The following is a 12,988-nucleotide window of genomic DNA, read 5'->3' as shown; positions in this document are numbered from 1 at the left end:
TTATGTTTTTTTAATGACTCAAACTTTCGATTTTTATCAACTCTATCAAATATTGCGCATATTCAAATTTATTATGGAATTTTATTTTTATTGACAAACTGAGTGGCATAACACATCGTTAGCTTAATAGTACAACAATATTAGCAAGAATAGCCAGTTTTCGATTTTTGACAGTTTAAATTAACATTTTATAAATATATTTTTTGATTTTTTTTTTGTTCGCTTAGCAAACTATTAAGTTTTGGCCAAGGGGCAGTGATTGGCATAATTCTAAAGAGATTTTTGAGATAAACAAACGTATTTTTTGCCACAAAAACAAAAGAAGTCGGTGGAGTAATAGAAATTTGTATCCAGAATCCATTGTGGTTAGCCAAGTTTAAGCTCTTTTCATGAATCTCAAATATAACAGTATGAAACTCAAAGAAAATAGTGTTTAATTTTAAATTTATTTATTTTAATATAGGAATTACTTTATATTATAATCTAAACATTGCCATTCATTAATTTTTGTACTGAACGATCAAATTTCCTATAAAATTAAGAGATAAAATAAATTTGATAAATCATAATAAGTGATAATTTGTCATTCTGTTATAAAACTCACTTGGATGTTAATGATTCTCCAGGTATATAAAAAGGATTACAAACAGCATCTGTATAAAGCACTTGAAGATTACGAAAGATCTATAAAATATATATATAGAAATCAACAAGGATTGAGAGATACGTATTAGATATATGTTACATACAGCTCTGACTTCGTTCTCCCTTAATGCCACATTCGTAGAATCAATGACCACAATGAATTTTACCCGGGAATTAGTCACAAAGCCATAACTGAAATTACCATGTAAAGTTAAATAAAATTAAATGATAAATATAATTGCTGGCATACATTTTGTGATTTTCTGTAGAGGAGAGAAGACCCAAATAGAGTTCTTTTGATTCTGGTGCTCCTTTGCCAAGTAAACACTTCTCTTCAACGACATCCAAGGCGGCGTGGACATGGTACTGCAGCTGAAGCTCCTGCTCCATATCAGAGGTGGCCAGATAAAGGGGCGCGTTCTATAAAACAAATAAATTGTTAGAGAAGAGAGCAATGCAAAAACTGTATTACTTACATCTTTTCCTATTACCGCAATGCAAAAAGCCATTTTTGCTATTTGTTTTTATTTAGCAAAACAATCAACAACCGAACAGCTGTTTGCTATTGGATATCGATTAGTGATACCCAAGTGACAGAGTAGCAGTGTTAGTGATGTGATTTACAAGGAAGAGCAGAATAATTTGATTCACTTAACTTTTTGTAATCAGGTTTTAGTACAATTCCCTTTACAATTCACTTAAGATTGTTTAATCCCAATGTGTAGGTCTGTATATAGTAGGAGTAACTGTTTTGAGGGAACTTGGTTCGTCTCTAGGAACTGTTATCTGGTGATGGTTCACTTCTCCGATAGGCAAGGCATACATACTTTTTTGCTTTCAAGCTAAAAAAACAACAACAACAAAAACAACAGAAACATCGGCTACACACAAATATTGCGTTGGTGCCAAGAAATCAAACGAAAAAAAGCAAAATTCTGGATATCCTGGCCATTGCAGATAGGCTAAGCACTCTGCTCGACATGTCCCTGCAGATTGCTCGCAACAACAATGATCGCCATAATCACAACAACAACAACAACAACAATTGGGGCCAAGCTCATCAGCAGCCGCCAGCTGATTTGGTGGAGGTTTACGTGCTGTTTGTAAATCAAACAAATCGGACAATAGGTAACTATAAGTTGGTGGTATTCCTTTGATCGAATTGTATATTCACACTTGTTGCTTCTTAATAGATCTTTACTGGAAATGTGATAGGGATACGGAGAATATGTACTTGACCTTAAAGCCAAATGAGGAGGTACGCGTCAATACATTCAGTACACATAGCTGGTTCTTTAGGGATTACTATAGTGGTGAACGTATGCATGTGCGGTCCAAGCGGCTCTTTAATCCAGTGCGCATTCGTGTGCCCAAGAATCCTCAGCAACCGGATCAATTGTGTGATGTGCGTAGCCAAGTGCTAATTCAATTCCCCGTAAGAACGTTGAAGGAGAATTGTTTGTGGTTGATTGTACGTTGGCTCGTCCGCACCAGTGACGCCCCAAGGGAAACTATACAAAATTATCCCATACCTGCTACCCTTAAGGAACAAATGTTAAGCATTATTATGGCCATTGAGGCGTACTCCAGACAGGCTGGAAGTCGCCGTACACACATTATGGGCATTAGAAGATAAATCGGTACAAAAACTAGATGTAGAGAAAGGCGACAAAGGTTTTTGGTTTAGTTATTAGGTTTTCTGGTTCTATATTATATATATATATATTTAAATTTAAGTGTAAGGAATGAAAAGCCAAGCTTGAATTCCAAAATATTGAAATAAGTTGCATTTTATATTTATAGTACGCTATGCAACATTTTCCATTTCTTACCAAATGGAAATTGCTCTTGATCAATAAGGATTTTGGAACAATTAGTTTTCATTACATATTCTAGCAAAGACTTAAAAAAAAAAAAATACATATATTTAATGAAATCTATTTAGACCTATAAAATGCAATATTAAAATTATATTTTACAAAATTATTCTTAAAGGGCAAGACTTCATACATATATTTTTTATTGAAAATTTCGAATGCCATTGGATAAAAATTATTAAATATATCTCCTCATTTCATTTAATGATGCTAAATCCAAAATGAAACATGTTGCACAGTGTTATAATTTTGATTTATTTGTTTTCTTTTATTTTATTATTAGGATTTTTCTCTTATGTACAAATTGGCTTTCTACAATTGCATTGTGTTTTTTTTTTTCTTTTCGTTTTAACAGATTTACTTATAATTAGGATATATATATATATATTTGTAAATTTAATGCAATATGAATCTAAGTAAACGAGAACTGTGTTTATGCCTAGAGATGCAAACAAACGGAAAAAGAAATATTGATAACCCCCAATAATATAATGGTATGTCTGCAGTTGATTTGTTATAGTTATATGTATACACATATATCTATATGTATGTGTGTGTATCTATTAATTATATGTTTTGTAAAATGCAAGCCTAATCTCTGATAAGTCTGACAGATAATATAGATAGCTAGCGAGAGAGAGAGAGAGGAAAAAAGAAAGTAAGCGAGTTATGGAATAAAGAGATATGTGTGAATTTAATTTAAGTGAAAAATAAAAAATTTTAAAAATGAAAAGTTATCAAAAAAGAAGATCAACAATACACACAAAAAAAGAAGAAAAAAACATTAAACAAATTATTTGTAGTACGAGCGAGAGAAAATTAAGAATAACGGCATAGATATTGCTGAATTTGCTTAAACTAACAGATTTGTAACATTGATAGTATCCGTTTAAAGTGGTGCTAAGTGTGTAAGCGTGTGTGGTTGTGAATGTCTGTATGTGTGTGTGTGTGAGGGGGAAGCAAGTAAATCACATGAGACCAATGAGGAGGTATAGGCCAAATTTCTTCTCTGCCCCGACAAAAGTTCATTTACCATCGTAATTAAAGTTCTGCTTGGTTTTGTATTGAAATGTTAAATCAGTCGATTGTTTCCATATAAAATGTCGAACTGTACGCAAATCCATATTGGGATCTACGACCTAAAAACAAATTTCGCAAAATTATTAAAGTAACTTTATATGTTTTTGGAAAGACCTACCACATCGTTGCACCACAGTTCAATACGTTCTTCGGCTGGCAGTTGAGAACCCTCTGAATTGGCATCACTTTGGCTATTCTGCAGGGAATTTTGGACATTTCCTCCGCCGGCACCACCGCCACCACTTGGCGTTGTCTCGGCATTAAGAACTTTTTCTAATACATGTTCGCACACCTTACGACACTGGATAAACTCATTGGCCACAAGTCGATCCTACGGGAAATAAATAAAGTTATCATTTCCATTTGGATTTAAGCTTTTAGCTTTTTACTAACCTTTTTGGTTCGTTCGGGTTTGGTCATTTGTGGATGTGGTTGCAGGAAGAAGGGTATTTTCAAAAATTTCGGTATATTCTTTTCAATCACCACGTCCGTAACCCATTGTGGGGCTGTTTCATGGAGCAAAGTACTTTCGCTATCACCTGCAGCATCGCGTACCAAAAGTCGACATACAGTGCGTCCTCCCACTTCGCTGGAATTTTGAAAAAAAAATGCAAATATTTATAGATTTCGCATTTTGGGTAAAACTTCAAAGCAAACCTACCTAAAAATCACTGGCGTATGTTTGGGCACTTGAAAATAACCATTGCCATGCATATCTGGTTCCAATTCATTGGGTGGAATGCTATGTGGTGGTGTCCAATACTCGAGTAAGGCATCTAATAACAATTTGCCATAATTGATCTAAAAGAAAAGAAAGATAATTCAAGTTGTTCAACAAATAGTCAGACAAAAACTCTTTAAATACCTTAATTTCAGTGGTGGGATCGACACATTCTGGCAAACCGGCTTCTATAGATACCCAGGCGGCAAAGCAATCTACCTCCTCCTGACCCAGGACAATGGTGGGCATCTGAATAAAAACCAAATCAATAATTACAATCCTTTTTCATATCTCATTTAACTTACGCCAGTTTTTAGATCTACCGTAAACCAATTTGGTATATAAACTTGTTTTTGTCGTTTCTTGACTTCCTCCTCGTAGTCGACGGTACCGAGATCTTCTTTTTTCACCACTCTAAGGACATCATAGACAGACACTTGATCTTGCGAATCCTTGGTGACAATATAACGCTTATCATTAAGCACGGTGCACTCCTTGATGGCAGCGCCACCCTTAATACATGCCAATTCTGTACCATTAGCCATCGCCCAATGGGCATCCATGCCACCACTTGATGTCAAGCTGGCTCTATCGTACATAGGTAACTTCCAGCAACGAATATCGGAATTCCAAGTGGTGGCCCACACTCCAGTTTTGTCGATATTATAGCCAAGGCTCAAAACGGGAGCCTTCTCTTCACATACGAGCATTTTGTTGCTGGGATTACGCATTTCTGTCACTATAATATTTCGATCCCTACTCCCTGATATTATATATTGGAAATTCTCACTCATTAGCAGTGACCAAACGCCCTCCTTATGCACATGGATGGTTTGTATGCAACGCTGTTGGCCCAAATTCCATACCTTGATGGTGCCGTCCGAGCTGCCGCTTACTACTTGATGGCCATCGGGCGACACAACCAAACAGCGTACATTCTCTGTGTGTCCTCTCAGTTTCATGCTGCGCATACATGTCCGAGGATCCCATATTCTTAATATATTCTCTGTCGAACCACTAACAATGACCGTACCGGATGGATTCATGGCCAGGCTATATATGGAGTCTTTAGATCCAGTTAGACTAGATGTGGTCACCGTATTATTGCTGGCCGTTAGTGCAGTAAGCGTATTTACATCCCACAAAAATATGGCCTTATCCAAACCAGCACTGGCCACTTGTTCGCGATCTTTGGCATAGGCCAGAGCCTGGACATAATCGCGATGAGTGCGCAGTGTCGACATGCAGAAACCTTTATGGGCATTCCACACTTTCACTGTGGTATCACAGCTTGCGCTTATCACTAATGGAAATGGATAAAAAGAACAGGTGGAATAAACTAAATAATGAATTGGTCGTGAATGGTTTCTTACGATTTCTGCCATTGCAGCAAAGGACAATATCGTTGACCCAGTCATTGTGATGCTCCATGGATTGTATATACTTTTCCTGATTTTCGGAGCGTGTATTCCACACACGAATAATGGCATCTCGCCCGGCTGAATATAATTTCCCATTATTGGCATCCAATTGGAGGGCATTCACACCATTTCGATGTTGCTTTTCTTCCGAATCGCGAATCACGAAGGAAACCTATGTATGGAGCATAGAGATTAGGAATCGAATCGCACCGCAAAGCGAAAGTGCGAAGGGATTTGACTTTACCTGCATTTTTTTCCTTGCTTGACAAGTTTTGTGCGTCAACATGACGTTTTCTCGACAGCCCTTGCTCCCCGCAAATCCAAATCCTTCCCTTTTTGTCACCTGATTGTGCAATCTTCAATCCTCTGCTCTTGTGTATGTGCAGAACTGCATTTAATATTTTTATTTTCTGTGCTTTTTTTTGACCAATTTAACTTTTCCTTTGGTGAAATTGCAAATCTCTAGAATTTCCAGCCAAAAACTAACATTCGCTCTCTCACCTCACACACGCTCGCTCTTTCGCTCTCACTGTTCTGTAAGAATGGTATTGCCACCCGGTTATCACTGCTCTATTTGCCGGCTCTCTGTCGTTGATGCTCGTTTAGCCGATTTATGCATTATTCTAATAATTTAAATGAATTTCAATTTAAAAATTATTTCAGCAATCGAGTGGTTTAAAATACCCATTAATGTAAAATATTGAACTTTGTTAAAATTGATAAATTTTATTGAAAAAATTCGGCTGCTACACTGATTTGAAAATTGGTAGCTACAGTTCAGCCAGAACTGTGCTTTTCCAGCTAAAAATTTTAACTTTGTTTTAAAAATTATTATTAAAAAAGTGGTATCAAGTGGTAAGTGCGAACTGAGGTTGTACTTGTAAAATGTAAATCTTTCGTTTGATACCGAATTCTCGCACTTTAAACTATTTTAAATTCAAGTAGCTTAAGTAAATAAGAATTAAAAATGTATAATGTATATAAGCATAGAAACATTTGTCATTTAGTTAGTTTATATACATATAATAAGTTGTTCCATAAATGCAAATAAAAACACCCGAAGTTAATCGCAACATATGAGACACTAGCGATAATTACAGCCGGCTTCCATTTTGCAAAACAGTTTGGCAGCACTGTTTTAGATTTTTTTTACATAACAAAAGAAGATACCAGTCTGGAATATTGCATTTTTCGCATAAAACACAAATAAAATATGGCCACAGCAACAAATTGCAGCATTTGCGATAAAGTCGGCTTGAAACCGTTCACAAAGGAGAATATCTTCAACTATTATATACCGTTGCACGGTCTGGTCAGCTATGGAGCTTTATCCGTGAATGTGATGAATCCTCAGATAGTGCCCAAAATTATACCCAAAAAGGATTTAACAAATGTTTTTCTCATCTCTGCTGTGGTCGGCACCGCCTTTTATATTTATGGACGTCCTCATTTAAAGAATGTAGAGGAAAAGAAGCGTGGAGCCTACGCCTTACTGGGAGGCACACTGTTCAGCATGGGCTCGGTATTGGGATGGGCTCTCATCAAATCTGCCCTGCCCAAGGATAATGCATTGTTGGCCACAGTAGCTGGTGTAGTAACAGGAGCAGCCGTAGTCAAATTGGGAACCGATTATATTCAGGACATTGACAAGCTGCAATCAAAGTGAAGCCTGCACGGCAAGTGAGATATGTAGTTAGCCTGTGGCTAGTGTGATGATGTGTAAAATGCAACAAAATTTTTGAATAAAATTATTTAGTCCCAACACTGTGAACAATTCGTTTACATTTATTTATACATATGTATGTTATCAACAAAGTTGTTCAATTTACCGTTATGGATGTTTCTATTCAAAGAAAGGGTCAATGACCCTTTATAACCTTTGGAATTGCCCCTTCTTTTTATTGGAAAAGAATTTTTATTTTTAAATTAAGTAGAGGTAAGTACTGCAAAGTTCAAAATATCCGCCAAGATGAGGACTCCATCAGCTTTTTCGGTTTCGATTGGGACTGAAGTTCCAAAACAGCTGGAAGAAAAACAATATTCATTTTGTGTTTAAATCAAATGAAATATATAGACCTTTAATTGCCATTTTTCTTATTTGCTAATAATGCTTAACAATTCAATTGTTTTTAAATTTATACTTAATTTGTTTTGTTTTTATTTGTTGTGTTTATATTATTATAATTTCTTGATTCTTGTTTTCTTTTTCTTTTTTTGTGTGTGTTAAGACAAAGCGCCAATATTTACAGTATTTATTATTATTATTAATTATTATGCAATTTTCTTAGCGCGTTTTCAATAAAACTTTGAATTGACGACTACTTTTGTTGTTGTTCTGATTTTCATTTGTTATTATGTAAATAAAGGTAATTTATGTTTTTGTTTAATAAATTGTAGTTTTTTCTTTTCTTTTTTTTTTTTGTGTTAAGCTTATCTACTAAACTTTACAAAACACGCTTAACTAACAATGAAATTCAGTATAAAAAAAATATACATATATCCGTATTTGTGTATATATATATAATTGAATTGCAATTGTTCTTATACCACTTCTTTTTATTTGCTTTTGTTTTTATTATTGTGAATGCCAAAAATTCGAATCAACTTATATCGATTGTAATTTTGTAAAAAAAAAAAAAATATATATTTATGGTATAATAGAATTATGTATATATTGCATTTACAAATTGGTGCGCATTTGCCAGTTGACTAAACTAATTTATACTTCAATATGCTTTCTGTATGCATACAAATATACTTACAAATTTCTTACGACCTAGATAAACAAAAAATTAAGCAAATCTATTGGAAGATGCAACGAAAAATGATATTGCAACGTCTACATGGAGAGTTAGAGAGAGAGAGATAGAGATAATATTGTATTACCTCCTTTTTTCGAAGGTATATACAAAATATTGAGGTCACAAATATTGTATATGCAGTTGATAGTTATATAGGGAGAGAGATCTTGATCTCTTGTACATGAGATTTTCTAATGCTAAACTTAATTTATTAAATTAGTTTTGGTTTATATTTCTAGATACAGAAAATGAAAAATCGTCAATTACTATACAATATAGAAAGAGTCGATTCCAGATCGGATAGGTATACTTTTTACTTAACACAAAGGTCAAAATATATTGGGCTCCAATTTTATTAAAGGGAGAAAAAAAATATGACTTAAACTGCGGATTATAGCTGCCAAGAATTTTAGTTAATCTTTGTTGACTAATTGTTTATCAAGATCCACAAAATCAATGAAAACTTGGACGATTTCAGATATTCGTGATCAAAATAAAGGAAGGTACAAATTATTCATATCGTGTATCGACATTTTAAATCTATATAATAGGAAAATTTAGGGAGAGGGCGGAGGAAATTGGGAAGCACAAAGTTGAGGATTAGGAAAGAAAAAATAGCTGCATATATGTGACCTCAATTCTCTTATGGAAATTGTTGATATACATATATAATTAGCAACATAAATCTGTATTTACGTTTCTTTGACGGTTATTGGTAATTGTTTTTTGTTTTTGTTTTTGTTTAGAATAAAACTTGCAACAATTTAATTACAGTTAAAGATGCGAGAAGGTCCACCCCCGCCCCCCTAGTAGCGCTCAAACAACAACTAACTGAAAAGAAACCGACTTGTGTGTGTTTGCTTGTATATATGACTAACTGGTTTTAGTTTTTGCTATCACTTCCGCTGCTGGCGCTACCACCTCTGTCTTTTAATTGGACACCCAGAACTTCACGTAGTTCATGTAGCTCCTGTGGACCCTGCATTAAACGTTTAACACCACGCGGCAGACCGCGACATGAGGCCAAATTGATTGAACTCATGTTTATGCAATTGATGAGAATATCCTTGACTGCCTCATCCGATACCGAGGAACCGCAGAGATTTAAGTGACTAAAAAAAATAAAATTAAACATTAATAAATTATCAATTAGTTGTGAACCAAAACACTTACGCCATAGGCGATTCGCTTCCCTTTTCAGCCAAGGCTCTAAGGGCATTATCCAAAGGTTGTTGAACATTTGCCCAGGCCAAATCCAACTCAATAAGACTATGAGCCCATTTCGAGGCAATGAGTTCAAGGCCCGATCTGAAAACAAATGGCGGAAAGTTATAGATAAGTTTTAAATTATTATTATTTTTTATTTTTGACTAACCCCATATCTCTGGTAACCGAGCAGCCGGATAGAAATAAATGCTTAATATCCCAAGCTGGCAAACGTATTAAACTCTCATGCGTTAACCTGGTGCAATTACGAACATCCAATAGCTTTAGCTTGGAGCTGCTCTTTAATATGCGCTGCAAATGATCATCGCTGATAATGCGCGATTCATCGGTTAGGGCAGCTACTGAAAGTTCTTCAAGATTGGGAAAACCAGGCGAATCCATCTGAAAATAGAGATATATTTGTGATCTCTCAATTCAATATATATCTCCATCGTTACTTACAATCTCCTGCATGCTGGCTGTACTTGGTGTTATATGTGAATTGGTCACTCGTAGAACTTTAAGTTTCTGGCAGCCATGCTGCAGCTTCTCAATATGCAAAACACCATGCGATGTTGCCTGTGTGGTCACATTCGAGAGATCCAATAGCATTAGATTTGGACAGTGGGTCTAAAAGAAATCAAAGAATTGAAGTTGTTGATCTTTTCAAAATGGCAAAATGTCTTACGGAAAGTATTGCCACAATTTGTGGTATGCCAGCCAAACGATTGTGAGCCAAATAAAGATGAGTCAAACGACTGCCCATAGTCTGTAAAGCACTGCATAGGGAATTGACACCTACAGCACTTTTGCTAGCATTCATTTCCACCTAAAAAATTAAAAAAAAAAGTGGATTAATTCTGACGTTCATAGAGTTATTGTCTTGATTAATTACATTAATTGAGCTTAGGTCCAATCGTTGTAGTTTCTGCATATTATCTACTAGAAATGCCAAGTGATCTGAAGTAAAATTCTTCCAACCAGATAAAGTGATGCCCGTTAAATTTGGGCAGCCGGAAGATAATTTTGTAAGGAAGCAATTAATGTCGGTTATTTTCCAATTGGATACATTTAAATCGGTACACGAAGAGCAACGGTTATCGACAAACCATTTCAATTTCAATTCCGTGCGATATTTCTCTTTAATGCATGTGGTTAAATCCATTGATCGCCATAGGGTGGATCTTAGCGAGACTTGACGCCACAGAGAGCAGACTCTGCCCAAACGGAACAAGGTGGGTAGGCAACCCTCTCTATCCACAACATATTCAAATATCTAAAAGTAAAATATGCAGTTTATTAGAGTATTTGAGCATTTTTGTAATAGTGATAAAACTTACCCTATATAGCACTTCCTCCGGTAGTCCTTGGGCCCATTCACTTTGCTGTATGGGCTCGGTCTTCACTTCTGTTGACTCGCCAGCTGTGCCACCAGCACTTCCTCCTCCTTGACCTTTCTTTTTACGTGGCTCGTAATCGGTCGCATCGCCATCCTGGGTCTTGACTTTGCGTGATCGCTTCCTTGCTGGTTTTGAAGCACTTGGCGATAGTTGAACAGCAACTGGAGGTGTTACACCTGGTGAACCATCTCCGCCTGATGTTGTCTCTGATTTTTTAATGCACAATTTTATGCCCATTTTGTTGTCACTTATTTCGCTTTCATACATGGGCAGGGCTTTGGGTTTACGTGTTCGAGATGCTCGTGGTGATTGTGTAGTGGTTGATGACGATGAGGAGGATGTCGATGTGGTGGTGGCCGATTTATTTGTTTTTTTGCTGGTGCTATTATTATTATTGTTGTTGTTGTTGTTATTGTTGCTACCGGACTTTGGTATGGAGCCATTGATGATGGCAGAATCCTGCTTTTGCTGCTGCTCCTCTTGTGCTTGTTTTGGTGGCATCTGTACAGCTTCACCTCCACCCCCACCACCATCTCCAGCTCCTAATCCTACTGCAGGTGATCTTTGACCTTCTGAAGCTGGCGAACATGATGTAGAAGTGGCCGTATTTGTCTCATCTGTTTGGGTCTCTGACTTTGGGGGCGATAATATATTCTCCGGCACTACAGTTAGATTTGGTGTAGTTGTTGTTGCCGATGTTGTTTCCTGTGGCGGTGTCTGTGAAGGGGTCGATGGCGTTAGCGTATTGATATCAACCACATTTTGTGGTTTCTCTGCCTCCCGCTCTCCTTCCGGATTTGCCTCTCCCTCCGCTATCGACTCCTTGACCTGTGCCTGCACAGAAGTCTCAGTAGCCGGTTCATCCTGATTGATGGAATCATTATCATTGGGTGACATCTTTCCGATTTCCATTTCCTCTATGCCTGTTTCGTCGCTCATTGCAAACTAATTTTTCTCCCGCTATATTTCAAACCTGTAAAATGTGTAAGCAAAGGTAACAAAAAAATCCGTTATTTTCCGATCGGATAAATCGATGCAAACTGCAACCCATTTTGGCGGTTTTTCATTTTCATTATTCTCTTTCAATTCTCTCTTTCTCTCTCGCTCAAATCTCACTTGCCACAACAACAATTTACAAACACATTTATGCTCACGTACACACACATACATGTACATATGTGTTTTTTTGTTTTTATTTTTATTCGTTTGTCCGCTTTTACTTAAATTTTAAGCGAATCGTAACGACTTGGTATTACTCTGTACTCTTAGCCAAAGCACGAGCACAGTTTAATAAATATAACATTTACACATATATAAGCTAAGACTGCTCACAAATTAATTCATTATTTGATATGATATTTTCACAACCTAAGAATTAATTTCTTTTTGATATTTTGCTGTTTTGTTGGCCACTAATCGCATTAACCTGCCCACAGACTTTTTTATGTAGGGTGCCTTATAATCATAATCGGCGTGCACTCAGCACTTGAGAGCGGAGGTGTAGGTACACAACAAATCTTTCTCTATGCATCTCGCTCTCTCACCGTCAGTTTGTTATGCTTTTAAAAGCGAGTGCGAAGAGCTCGGCTATAACTGATATTTGAATTGTTCAAGATATTTTTTTTTGCGTTTGGCGTTCACGGAATTTTTTCGGCTTTTCGCTAAGCAAAACTATATCTTTTCACATCATGGCCCAAGCACAGGAGCACTATTTATTGGTTATTCAAGGCATTGATAACAATTTTCAGATTTCTCAATAAATATTTAATAACAATAACCCACGACTAACGAACGACGCAAACAAAAACAGTGGTATAAGTGGTAAATATATCCCAGT

At 36.2% G+C, this 12,988-nt stretch overlaps 5 protein-coding genes across 8 annotated transcripts; 2 read left to right on the top strand and 3 right to left on the bottom strand.

Moving 5' to 3' along the window:
* Positions 1-427: 427 nt before the first annotated feature.
* LOC137577397 (trafficking protein particle complex subunit 2-like protein) lies at positions 428-1,221 on the bottom strand. Its single transcript, XM_068290851.1, has 5 exons — positions 1,122-1,221; positions 896-1,065; positions 750-837; positions 605-684; positions 428-529 (listed from the first exon to the last, which is right to left on the bottom strand). The coding sequence occupies exons 1-5, from the start codon at positions 1,152-1,154 to the stop codon at positions 484-486; spliced, it is 417 nt and encodes a 138-aa protein (XP_068146952.1). The 5' UTR covers positions 1,155-1,221; the 3' UTR covers positions 428-483.
* A 261-nt stretch (positions 1,222-1,482) lies between these two features.
* Positions 1,483-2,596, top strand: Vhl (von Hippel-Lindau). The gene is made up of 2 exons (XM_068290347.1): positions 1,483-1,773; positions 1,839-2,596. The coding sequence occupies exons 1-2, from the start codon at positions 1,626-1,628 to the stop codon at positions 2,279-2,281; spliced, it is 591 nt and encodes a 196-aa protein (XP_068146448.1). The 5' UTR covers positions 1,483-1,625; the 3' UTR covers positions 2,282-2,596.
* Positions 2,597-2,758: 162 nt separating this feature from the next.
* On the bottom strand, positions 2,759-6,291 carry LOC137576809 (WD repeat-containing protein 48 homolog). Its single transcript, XM_068290116.1, has 8 exons — positions 5,989-6,291; positions 5,697-5,916; positions 4,629-5,626; positions 4,468-4,572; positions 4,264-4,403; positions 3,996-4,191; positions 3,721-3,933; positions 2,759-3,661 (listed from the first exon to the last, which is right to left on the bottom strand). The coding sequence occupies exons 1-8, from the start codon at positions 6,028-6,030 to the stop codon at positions 3,548-3,550; spliced, it is 2,028 nt and encodes a 675-aa protein (XP_068146217.1). The 5' UTR covers positions 6,031-6,291; the 3' UTR covers positions 2,759-3,547.
* Positions 6,292-6,778: 487 nt separating this feature from the next.
* On the top strand, positions 6,779-7,518 carry LOC137576567 (uncharacterized). Its single transcript, XM_068289787.1, has one exon. The coding sequence runs from the start codon at positions 6,958-6,960 to the stop codon at positions 7,408-7,410; it is 453 nt and encodes a 150-aa protein (XP_068145888.1). The 5' UTR covers positions 6,779-6,957; the 3' UTR covers positions 7,411-7,518.
* Positions 7,519-7,788: 270 nt separating this feature from the next.
* Fbl6 (F-box and leucine-rich repeat protein 6) lies at positions 7,789-12,949 on the bottom strand. 4 transcript variants are annotated; one of them, XM_068289783.1, is made up of 8 exons: positions 12,696-12,920; positions 11,092-12,124; positions 10,647-11,027; positions 10,440-10,580; positions 10,214-10,381; positions 9,921-10,153; positions 9,719-9,853; positions 7,789-9,657 (listed from the first exon to the last, which is right to left on the bottom strand). In XM_068289783.1, the coding sequence occupies exons 2-8, from the start codon at positions 12,088-12,090 to the stop codon at positions 9,429-9,431; spliced, it is 2,286 nt and encodes a 761-aa protein (XP_068145884.1). In that variant the 5' UTR covers positions 12,091-12,124; positions 12,696-12,920; the 3' UTR covers positions 7,789-9,428. The 4 variants fall into 4 exon arrangements, with proteins under 4 accessions (XP_068145884.1, XP_068145887.1, XP_068145886.1 ...); XM_068289786.1 differs by lacking the exon at positions 12,696-12,920 and adding an exon at positions 12,934-12,949 and having other exon boundaries at positions 8,391-9,657; XM_068289785.1 differs by lacking the exon at positions 12,696-12,920 and adding an exon at positions 12,520-12,653 and having other exon boundaries at positions 8,391-9,657.
* Between the last annotated feature and the right edge of the window lie 39 nt (positions 12,950-12,988).

Source organism: Drosophila tropicalis, unplaced genomic scaffold (assembly GCF_018151085.1).
Source record: "Drosophila tropicalis isolate 14030-0801.00 unplaced genomic scaffold, ASM1815108v1 contig_593, whole genome shotgun sequence".
Classification (NCBI taxonomy): Eukaryota; Metazoa; Arthropoda; class Insecta; order Diptera; family Drosophilidae; genus Drosophila; species Drosophila tropicalis.
The sequence above is the reverse complement of the archived record's forward strand: the minus strand, read 5'-3'. Positions and strand labels throughout refer to the sequence as shown.

What these genes read in the sequence shown, in the direction of transcription:
- LOC137577397 (XM_068290851.1), bottom strand. Translation starts at nt 1,154, where the DNA reads ATGGCTTTTTGCATTGCGGTAATAGGAAAAGAT. An exon ending in TCTACAGAAAATCACAAAAT is followed by an intron (nt 838 to 895) that starts GTATGCCAGCAA and finishes TGGTAATTTCAG; the next exon opens with TTATGGCTTTGTGACTAATT. An exon ending in GGGAGAACGAAGTCAGAGCT is followed by an intron (nt 685 to 749) that starts GTATGTAACATA and finishes TATATTTTATAG; the next exon opens with ATCTTTCGTAATCTTCAAGT.
- Vhl (XM_068290347.1), top strand. Translation starts at nt 1,626, where the DNA reads ATGTCCCTGCAGATTGCTCGCAACAACAATGATCGCCATAATCACAAC. An exon ending in TCAAACAAATCGGACAATAG is followed by an intron (nt 1,774 to 1,838) that starts GTAACTATAAGT and finishes GCTTCTTAATAG; the next exon opens with ATCTTTACTGGAAATGTGAT.
- LOC137576809 (XM_068290116.1), bottom strand. Translation starts at nt 6,030, where the DNA reads ATGTTGACGCACAAAACTTGTCAAGCAAGGAAAAAAATGCAG. An exon ending in AAGCAAGGAAAAAAATGCAG is followed by an intron (nt 5,917 to 5,988) that starts GTAAAGTCAAAT and finishes CTCCATACATAG; the next exon opens with GTTTCCTTCGTGATTCGCGA. An exon ending in AACTGTGGTGCAACGATGTG is followed by an intron (nt 3,662 to 3,720) that starts GTAGGTCTTTCC and finishes ATTTGTTTTTAG; the next exon opens with GTCGTAGATCCCAATATGGA.
- LOC137576567 (XM_068289787.1), top strand. Translation starts at nt 6,958, where the DNA reads ATGGCCACAGCAACAAATTGCAGCATTTGCGATAAAGTCGGCTTGAAA.
- Fbl6 (XM_068289786.1), bottom strand. Translation starts at nt 12,090, where the DNA reads ATGAGCGACGAAACAGGCATAGAGGAAATGGAAATCGGAAAGATGTCA. An exon ending in CGGAGGAAGTGCTATATAGG is followed by an intron (nt 11,028 to 11,091) that starts GTAAGTTTTATC and finishes TTTTACTTTTAG; the next exon opens with ATATTTGAATATGTTGTGGA. An exon ending in GGAAGCGAATCGCCTATGGC is followed by an intron (nt 9,658 to 9,718) that starts GTAAGTGTTTTG and finishes TATTTTTTTTAG; the next exon opens with TCACTTAAATCTCTGCGGTT.